Raw genomic sequence first — 11,571 nt, 5'->3', positions numbered from 1 at the left:
TAATTGCATGTGATACGAGAATAAATCCGATGTACAACCACCAGTTTTATAATTTTTGAGTATTATAACAAGGTTTTTGAGTTTTGTTTTAAAAATTATGAGTTTTATTATAAAAAGTTTGAGTTTATTCACTAAAACATTAAGCCTAAAAAATTACAATAAAACTTAAAAATATGATATATAAACTTAGTTAAATTTGAGTTTTGACCGAAAAAAATTAAAATCTAACTTATAAATTTTAATAAGCTCAAAACAAATAAAGTTTAAGGTAATAAGCTTAGAAAAAACACACACATACTCAAAAACAAGTAAAATCTAAGATAATAGATCCGATGTATGTTTCTTTTTTCCCGGAATCAATTAATGATCAAAGATATTACAAGTATATTATAATATAAATATATTAAATTTACATTCTACAACTTACTATTTATAGACGTGAAATTGTACAAATATTTCTTAAATCGAGACATATGATCCGAGAACAAATTAATGGCCAAAGTTAAACCCTCGTCCTTGTTCGAACCACTCGTCAAAAACGAAAGTCCTTCTAACTTGATCTCGCAATTACCAACAGCCTTAGGAGGGCCCCACCCAAATTCCGCTTCATAATACGGTAACCTGACCCAAGAATTAATCAAAAGGTTCGGGTACAACATTTTATGAGCACCCATTAACGGGTCTGGTAACCCGTTTTTTAATTCCAAATAATCAATTGATGATCGTAAGTAGTCGTCGTCCATTTTTTGAATAGCCTCGTGAATTTTACTAGCAGTGTGCCAAAGCGGTTTGTGCATAATATCACCCGCTTTGGCAACACATACCGTAAAAAATAGCACATTACCAAAATACCCTTTAGGTACAGTTGGATTTTTCAGTCTTGACCGTCCATCCACCGGTATATAGAGCTTGACCTCTTCGTCGTACGCTAGTGCACGTGCCTTGCACGTGCTGCGCCATATTTGGCCCGCTACCGCCGCGTATGTGGTTATGGTTTGGTTGTTCTTGGTTGCTTGGGATAATATTGATTGTTTTAAGGCCAATATTTGTTGCTTGGAGAATTTGAAGAGTGACTGCGTTGTATTATTATTTTGATTACCTGATAAAAAAAATTACGTAGTTAGAAAATTACTCGTAAATGTTAAATTTCTATATTAATCCGTAGAAAACTACTCATATACTGTATATCTTTTCCACATATATATAGTATAAAATATCTTTTCCACGTATATATATAGTATAAAAAAACAATCCATTTATATCAATATCATACCCCAAATAAAGGACAATTATTTACCAAATAAGTCCGTTTTACAACCAATTGGATAATATCGCTTTAAACGGGAATTTGTACATTTTATAATTTCATCGTAATTTAATGTACTTTTTCATCATTTTGAGAGTACATTATATCCAAGTTCATAAAGTATAACTTTTTCTTTTGAAAACCCAAAAGGGAATTAATTCATTAAAAGACCATCTGTATAAACAATAACCATTTTATGTTAATCAAATCAGTAGTTATTGTGTGCGATCGTCGTGTGGTGCAACTACAAATTGACCAATTAAGATAAAAAAAAATGACCATTTTTACATTTTATGTAAGAAAATGACAACTTTTAAAAATGATCACTTTTTATGAAATTGTTACCTGACGTTGACAATTCACGTCCATGTGGCGGTAGAGACGGGACAATTGGGTCAAACTCATGTAAGTGCTGAGACTTGATACAACCCGGTTCACGGGGTGCAACATAGACCCTATCATGGACCGGAGGAACCGTAAGGCTCGAACCACCGGCTAACCTCATCAACTTGGCAAAGAAATCGATATGCGCAGCTCCATCGGCTACATGGTGATGTGGTGCAAACCCGAGTCCTAACCCACCACATTTGAACCAAGTAACTTGAACCATAAGCAAAGGTATCGCGGATAATTCCCTATTATAGTCACACTTAGGGATCATTAACTCAGTCATTTTAGCACTCGGTTCAAAATTATTAAACTCGTCGAGCCTATATTTTGTTTCTGCCTCGACAAATAATGCGCCTTTTGAATTACAATCGATCACATACCGATCTTTATTCAAATTCATTGTTAGTCTACCCGCCAAAGGGTAAAAAGGTACTAGAATTTCACTAAGGGCATTTTTTAGAATTTCGACGTCGAAATTTGGTGTTGATTGAGAAGGTCGTTCATAAATGTAGAATATATTTGTATGAGTTTTTGGAGCTCGGACAATCATGTCTAGTTTTGAGAGATTTAGGATTTTGAGAGGTGTTTCTTTAGAAGGTTTAACCATAATAGATTGTTTTATATTGATCATACTCATAATTTTATGTATGTATATATTAGTAGTACTATGGAGTATTAATTAGGAGATGTTGGTGTGTCCAAAATGTTGCTAGACATGAGGTATATATAGGGTATTTGACTATTTGGTAAGTTGGCAATTCAATAGTCAATGTGTGAACTCATGGCTCAATTTTAAAGTATTATAAGACTCAATTGTTAGTTGGTTGGTTGGTTTAAGGGGCCCCAACTAATAGTTAATGTGTTAAAATATGCATGAAATTTAAACAATCAGTCTATCTTAATGCGAATATATCTGTTATATGGTTAAAATGAGTTAAGTACTTTAAATAAGATAAAAATGAAATGTCTATAAAATAATCAGAAATTTGCCTTATCTATACAAGTTGATTAGTATTTGACCTAATAGATATTTCCGTATTAAATAAGAATTTGTGAATTTAAAAGTAGAAAAGTCACACACCTAACCAACCTCAAGTACTAAAATTCATGGTTGCCTATATTACCTATATGTTAGTTTACTTCAATCACTCTAAGATACGGCATGTATTTTGTTGTGATTGGTCTATATCCGGATGTAGGACCGTTCGTTAGAATTGCTCTCACATATTAAATTTAGGGGAGACATAATGTCATTTTAAAATTTACCTAAATTTAATGCGAGTATATGATAAAAATGTAAAATTGACATGTCAATCGTAACAATCATTAATTTTAAACCAGATATAGCCAAATTCATCGAATTTAGCTATAGTTCAAGAAAAAGAAAAGCATAGTAGATAGTACTATAGTAAAAACACAATCCTTGAAATGTCCCAAATCAACAAAAATCAACTAGTCCTCACTAAAGGTGTTTTCCACATTTGTCAAGTGTTCTTAACTTCTTAGTACTTTCATCATTCAAGTTATGACCGGACTTCTTTTCAAGTCATTTAGAAATTTCATTGCATTAGATTAGTATTATGACGGACTTCTTTTTAAGTCATTTAGAAATTTCATTGCATTAGATTAGTATTATGGTCGTAAATATTGTGAAACTTCCCTCCCCTTTACAATCCAAGTAGCCTAGCAATTAAACCAAACCAAGTGATGTTATCACATTCAATTAAATAAATTAAAAGTGCTTTGAAATTTATTCTAAAGAAGTCCTCCTTTGAATTTACTCAATTGATTTTGATGTGGTTTTCAAAAACACACTTTTGATACTCCTTCCGAGTTCCGATTTAGATTATTTGTTCACCCTTGTCTTTTACACAAAGATCAGGAAGAGCGAAGCCGCGAAAGTGGTCATTTGTGGTTATGTTATTACAGATGTCAAGTCTGATTGACCCGATAGAACCCGAGAATATGGTAAATCGAAACTGACTCGACCCGATGACGACTTGTAACCCGACATGACCTGATGATCAGTAACCCGAACCCGACCTGATGCGATATGAATCATGCCCAATATTGACACGATTAAATTGATAACCCGACAATTATTAAGATTAATATTGAACAAAATGAAAGCGATTTAGTGTTTAGTATGATACGTTTAACTTAATAATGAAGTAACTAAACTGAATAATTGTTGAAAACTAATTTTAGTGGTAACAAAATGAAGTAACATGATAAAACAACTAGACCCGATAATGACCTACCCCAAACCCGACCGGTCCCGGTGCATCATTTGACCCAAAGGGACCCGATAATGATCCAACCCAAACTCGACCCGACCTGAAAGGGAATGTTGTCCCAATATGACCCGAACCCGATGTGACTCGACTCGGCTGACCCGATTTCCACCACTAATTGTTATTGGACGACAAGTGAATAATAATTGATGCGGAAGATCAAATTACCCATTCAAAGAATTCTCGGTATTGAAAGGTAAACAAGTGAATTAAACATCCCAAATAGAGGCGGCAATCACTGACGACCCGAAAACACGACACGAACCCGACATGAAGTTAGCGGGTTAGGGTCAACACCTTGTGACCCATTTAAATAATTGGGTTGACACGACACGACACGACACGAAACTTAAATGGGTCGGGTTAGGGTTGATGTCTTTTGACACGAACCCGACACGAATAACCCATTTATTTAAAATTATCATAATGTATTTCGCTTGAGTCAATAATTAAACAAAACTTAAAATTAGTATTTTCATTTATCATTTTTGGGATAATAAGGTTATAAAACGTAGTTTATTGTATTAGTTTATTGGGTTAAATGGGTTAAAAATGACATGCTTAAAGAAAAATGGTTAAATAGGTCGGGTTGGGTTATAGAAAAATTAAACGGGCCAGGTTAGGGTTGAGACAAATGACTCGTTTATGTAATTGGGTCGGGTTAGGGTTGGGGTAGTGGCGAGCCGTTTAATATTGACACGAACATGAACACGACCCGACCTGTTTGTCAGGTCTATTCCCAAAGTGAAATAGGTAAACACATGATCAGGATGGGGGGAGTATATAAGATACTTTCACATTGTATATTACCTTATTTTTCAAATATACTTATTTTTCCTAAAAAAATTGACAAATAAAAATATTCTAGTTTCATATTCTAGTTTTTATTATAGTTTATTTATATGTAAACTAATTATAGTTAAAATTTTGAAACTTTAGACGATAATTTTTTTATCGGTTCTAATATACTCCTAGGAAAATAGAATATTGCCAAATGAGTCGTTATGGGTGTCACATCAGGTAAACAGGTAAATTGGAAAATTGTCGTTGAATTTAGTCATCACATCCAAATCAAAAACAAGTTATAAATCTCATTTAGTAGCAATCAGGGTCAAACTCAAGAATGGGGTGGGCTACTGCTTAGAATGCTTAAGCCTAAGTTAAGTTTAGTCAAGTAATAAGATTTGTTTGTTGATTATTAAACTATGAACTATTAAACTAGATATGCGATTTAACTAGAGATAAAAGCTAAATATGATAATAAGAGATAGGTTTTATCAAATTTAGGAAGGCCTAGGGTTATGGGTTCACCAATGTAGGAAAGGTACAATTTTTAGTCAAATTGAGATTAAAATGTCGAGGGTAATCTAGGTAGGTCTTATCTTTCGATGTAAAACGATCCTTAGGTAGAGTCTAATCGAGTTGTCACTTCAATTAATCAAAACCTACCAATCATGTACAATCACAACACAAATCAAGGTTTTCATAATAGCATAGAAAAACACCCAACTTTTATCTAGGCATTTCATCAAACACATTACAGGCACAAGATTGGAAACAATCCCCCAATAAATTAACAATCAATTCAACATACAAAATTAACCTTTAATCTCACATTAGATCTCTCTAAACCTAAAAGAATATCTACTCACTCATAATGGATGTAACTAAAGCAACAATGTTAAGATTCATAACAAAAGCAAAGATAAACATAATTGCTTGTGAATATTCAACTAGTTATAAAAGATGAAATCAAAACAAGATTAAAACAAATGAGAGAATGGAAGATTATACCAATAATGCATAAAAATGAAAACTTGAATTTTGGAATAAAAATGAATGTCTTCAATCTTCTTACACTACCCAAAAAATTATCAACTACTAAAGACTAATTGAAGTCAGATCTATGATAAATTATAAAGGATTAAGCTAAAAATAAGAAAAGATTAAAGTTTGATTAGAATTAATTAAAGCTAATTAGAGAGAGTTTTTCGATCTAGGGTTTTGTGGACTCGAAAATTTAACTTGGGGATGTCAGCCTGTCGGCCGACCGCCGGTTCCCTCACCGGATTTGAGTCCGCTGAAAGTTTCGCATGAAAATCAACATATGAGGTGTCCCCGGTCGGTCGACCGGCCACCGATAAGCCGACTGGCTTCTTCCATGTTGTAACTTTTTGGGGTCAAATGGCTTTGACTGGTTCCAGGCCGAACGGCTGAGGACACTCCTTGGCTTCCTTCTCCTCTCATTCATGCCTAGGACCTCGTGTCATTGTTGTCTATGTTATTCTCCTTTCAGCGGTCTAAAAAACCTGCAAAATAAGGCTGATGGGGCATATTCTGCACCCGCTGACCAGTCAACATATTGAGCAAGGTCAAAGATATCCACAGCAAGTCAACGGCTTAGACAGCCTAACCGACGAGGCCTGTCGGCCTGTCAGATGTGCCTCGGCTAGGACACCTTGTCCGCCGGGGCACACATCCGCGAACTCATATCCAAGACCCCTCGGCGGCGAGTCAACAAGGCCCGCCGGCTTGCCATGGGTCCCTCGGCCGAGGGTAGCTCAGTCTTTCCACCTGCTAGCCACTTGGCCACTACGTGACAAAAGGTGAAAGTCTATAAATACTCCTCAACTATCATTGAGGAAAGGATCCACAATTTAACCTAAGAATCACTATTCATCTGGTAATATCTTCCTTATCTCTCTACAATACGCACTTTGCTAAGTAACAACAACTTACCTCTCTAAGTTACTGACTTGAGCGTCGGAGTGAGTTCGCTCGGCCCAAAGCCGAGTCCTCAGTTTGTTCATCGTTTCAGGAGACCGCAAGGAGGATTCAACTAAGGACGTCATTCTACAAGCACGGGTGGTGACAAATAACTGCTCTGGAATTACACCCGGAACAAAGGCATTAAGAGGTAAAAGCCGACTATGGGAGAAATTAAAAGACATCTAAAATGACTATTGAACGAATAAATTAGGATCGAAATGGCATGAAGGGAGGGAGAGGTAATCGATACACATTCCTTGGGCCAGGAGCCCAGGAGCGGTTACTCATCATAGACCTTTGGTCGGGAACGATTACTCAAGGTTTCTTGTTATGTTGTGTACTTGGCCTACATATCAACACGAGTTATTTTCAGTGCATTTTGACTTTACTCATACTCATGTGCATCCTTGACATTCATCCAGGAGATCACCCATCCCATCCTGAGATTACTCCCCGTCAGCACAAATTAATTGTTAACAAATGACCCTAAATTATAACAATAAATCTCCCTTGTGATGGGTCACTTTTTGTCACAAATGAAGACGAGCCAAATGTTGCTACTTTACGAAAAATGTGACCAAAGCTGCTACACCTTAGAAAATGGGTGTGATTACATTTCATCTTAGACGGGTTACATTTACTCCATATCCATTTTAACGATAAATGTGACCCGTCTCACTATTTGTTGCTAAAATGGCAACATTTGGCTCCGTCTTCATTTGTGATGAACTATAAAAAATTGTTCTTGGATCAATTTGATTTCCAATTATGTTTCGAACCCGATTAGCCACAAATTTATTCAAATTTGTTACATTATTGGTAACTGATCACGAAATGAATCTCTATATAAAGTCCCTATCTCATAAGGTGAATAATATCAGACGATTTTTTTTCATCTTTTGACGAGATATTTTACGCTAATCGCTGATATTACCTTATACGCTATTGAAAAAAAAAATATTAAATAAATCGAATGTATCATGTCATCTTCCACCTTAGTCATTTAGAATACTTAGGGCTGTTTGGTTATGGGTATTCAGCAAAGAGCAAAGGAATCAAAGTTAATGATTCCCTTTTCGTATAACCATTTCAATCATTCTATTCCCCCTCTCTTACCCCCAAATCTCTCTAACTTGTTACCCTTAACACACACACACACACACACACACACACACACACACACACACACACACACACACACACACACACACACACACACACACACACACACACACACACACACACACACACACACACACACACACACACACACACACACACACACCAGAAAGTGGGATCTCTGGTGGTTTCGTGGGTAGGGAAAGGGTTTTCGGGTGTTGAGGATGTTTTTTGTGGGTTTTAAGTGGCTGGTGTTCCTAGTGGTGGTGAACGGAGATGCGCGAGGGAGGACGGTGGATGTGGTGGGGCACGAAGGTAGTTCCGGCAACAAGAGTTGTAGTACTGGCGCCAACATCCCTTTGTGGTGGTGGTGATATGGCGTGGCGGTTGTTGTCGGTGATTGAAATAATAGGTGGTAGATGAATACTTGGCATTCGCTTTCTTTAACCAAACCAAACAATGAGTTAAATTATGGGTTATCTATTCCTTTTCTCTTCATTGCCTTTGTTGTTTCAATTCCCTTTCCATTTCCGTTTGTTAAACTAAACGTCCCCTTAATTATCATAAATACTACTATACAACCTGTTGTACAAGAGCATTTTACAATCGTATCAAATCTAACTCAGCTTATATGTATTTTTTTCGAACTTTTATAATTTTTGATTTATATTTTTTTATTTATTTTGAAATTAAAATCTAATTGAGCTTATATATACTATTCTTGAGTTTCATTATAATTCTTTAAAACCAATATTTTTATCATGGAGCTCAGATTCTTTCAAATAAAGCTCATAATTTATAAGTCTAAGCTCAAATAATTCATTATAAAGCTCAGATTTTTTTTCCTATACAGCTGGTTGTATAGTCTACTTATTGCTTAAATATGGGTAAAGTTACACTGTTTAATTTCTTATATGATATATGTATCTTTTAACAATTCATGGATATATGTATCTTTTAACAATTCATGTGAATTGCAAAATGGGTAGGTTGTACTTTTCACGAATTTCAATTCCTCCATAATGGATGAAGTTGCTTACCTAGATTCCCCTAGGTAAGTTGGAATGCCTATATGTATTACAATGCCTACATGTAACCAAACAATATTTTCTAATTCTCATGAGTTCTAAAATCATGGGATATGACACTTCTTAGGCATTGTAAGTTCCCGAAAATCGATGACCAAAAACCCGTTTACGCAGATGATACCAATTGTTCTTTCTTAAGATTAGATGAGTATATTCGTCTTAAGTTTAAAAGGAGTCAAATGGTACCCCATTTAGATAGATGAGACAAGTTTACTGCTAGTCCTTAAGCATTCTGATCATGTTCAATATATCAATCTGACTCGTTTTAAGTTTAAAATGGATATCCATCTTAAATAAGAATGTGTGAAGAGCATACACATATAATTGCACTGGCTAAAATATGGATCCATGTATATTATAGTAAAGTATCACTTAACAAAACAAGAAAAAATAGTATAATATCTCTTCAGTATCTAAGTATCTATTCTTTCCCATTTATGCTTAATTAGGTTTATTAAAATCTGAATTTATAGAAAGAACAGCTAAGTGTGTTGATTCAACCATAATTGATATGGACATAGTTCTCATATAAATTAAACCCTCGATTTCACTAATTTAGTCCTTCTTCTGTTCAAGGTATTATTTCTTCAAAATTATCCTACAAAATGTTCACATCAACCCACCTAACATACTACTACACTTTCCTCCCAACAAAACAAGACGAAATAATAATCAATTCCAACCTGAACCCATATGAACCCACCCGTACCCTAATAGAAATTAGGGACGTTGATTACCCACCAATTATCGACCCGGATAACCCGTGGATCATTACTAAAAAAATTACATATTTTGATATTATAAGTGGAAAAATTACTTTGACACATGAAGAAGTGTTTGAACATGTGTTTAGGTATTGGACAGTTAGCTTTGCTAATGTTGTGGTGGGGGGTAATAGATTGCCTATGTTAATATGGGATCATACAAATAAAAATAGAAGAGTTCCTACAAAATATATTGGTGATAATATTTATTTTGAAAGAGGGCCTAATGATAATTATTTTCTTAGTTGGACGGACATTGCTTGTGATTTACATATTAACCCAGGGGATGAAATCGGTTTGTGTTGGGATACTAAAGATAGAGGTTTTCATTTTAAGATTTTAAAACGAAGAAATTATTAATAGCGCGCGTATTAGTGTGGTGGAGCTAAGCGGGTTATCTATTGGTGGGACAATAGCCCCCGTTAAATAACAAAAAAATTATAGTTTCTTTTGTAATTCACTTGTCTTCTAGAGACATATCCTGATTTTATCTCTTTTTATTGGATATTTTTTCCTATATAGATTTTAGGTTTGAATCTTACATAGTCTTCATTTTATAATTATTTAGAAAAACAAATTGATCTATGAAGTTGTGTAATCGATTTATATTGGAGTTACATACTTAAATTGTTGTGACAACATCATCGTTCCAACTCTAAAATCATGTTTTACTTGTTTATTGTGAACTTGTGGTCTTTTTTTATTATTTAGAGAATTAGAGGTCTTTGTTTTATGCTAATGTTTTCGTTGTTGGATTTATCGATGTTGTGTATTTCTTAAAACTTTTATTGAGTGACAAGGTACCTATACGTTTAGCGAGTATAAAAATTAATTTATTTGTATCAATCATTCGTTTATTTTTACTTTTAGCATGAAGATTGAGGAATGGTAACTATTACCTCCAACTATTAAATGACGGTGGATAATCAAATTATTTAGCAAAACTATTGTAAACAAGAAAGGTATATAAATGTTAAACATCTCAATATAAAATATCATTTTTTTATTTATGCAAGATAAGAGAATTACCATCTACAAAATGTATTATCAACCGATAGTACAGTTCTAATTTATTCTTATACGTAAACGTGAATAGAGTTAGTCTTTTATAAGACGGTTTTACGTTAATATAGTTGTAAAACGGACGAAACATGACTCTATTAGTGGGTAAAAGTGGTTACTAAAAAATCCCGTTTTACGATAAATTTATGTAAACTGCCTTACACAAAAATTTGTCATTTAATAATGTGACAATCTATATTAATTAGTCAAAAATCATCAATATAAATTACAATACAATTTCCACATGACTTAATAATCATTATTATTTCCACACTACTTTAACCTTGAAACTTCGCATGGCAATTTTTGTCACTTGACTTAGATATAGGAAATGTAAACACGACTTGAGCCTTGAAACTTTCCATGGCATTTCCACAAATTGAAGTCAATTTCAACTATAGGAATTCAACCCCTTGAGTCCTCCGACTATGTTTTTAGATTACAAAATATCGCACTTCGTAATAGGAAAGTGATCATTTTGAGTCTCTGAAAACATCACATTCATAGCTTAAAAAGTCGTAAATTTTGGGGTTCGAAGAGCTCATCTAGACCCAAAAGTCCAATTTTACCCATTTGGACTAGGTTTGCGCTCACAAAATAGGCCCATATATATTTGGCCCGGCCCAACCCAACATAAACGAGCTGTTTTTTGTCTTAGCCCGGCCCCAGCCCGCATGGCCCGGCCCATGATCATTTTTTATATATCATTTTTTCCCAAAACTCCTAGATTTTCTATTTTTTTAAAAAAACTTAATCTTTTGGAAATATTTTCTCTAAAA

General features: G+C 34.4%; 1 protein-coding gene across 1 annotated transcript; it reads right to left on the bottom strand.

The window, feature by feature from the left end:
* Positions 1 to 388: 388 nt before the first annotated feature.
* Positions 389 to 2,402, bottom strand: LOC141607198 (anthranilate N-benzoyltransferase protein 1-like). Its single transcript, XM_074426558.1, has 2 exons — positions 1,652 to 2,402; positions 389 to 1,099 (listed from the first exon to the last, which is right to left on the bottom strand). Exons 1-2 carry the CDS (start codon positions 2,331 to 2,333, stop codon positions 417 to 419), a joined length of 1,365 nt encoding a protein of 454 aa, XP_074282659.1. The 5' UTR covers positions 2,334 to 2,402; the 3' UTR covers positions 389 to 416.
* Positions 2,403 to 11,571: the final 9,169 nt, after the last annotated feature.

The sequence above is a fragment of the Silene latifolia genome, chromosome 10 (assembly GCF_048544455.1).
Source record: "Silene latifolia isolate original U9 population chromosome 10, ASM4854445v1, whole genome shotgun sequence".
Lineage (NCBI taxonomy): Eukaryota > Viridiplantae > Streptophyta > Magnoliopsida > Caryophyllales > Caryophyllaceae > Silene > Silene latifolia.
This window is presented reverse-complemented; position numbering and strand designations above follow the sequence as displayed.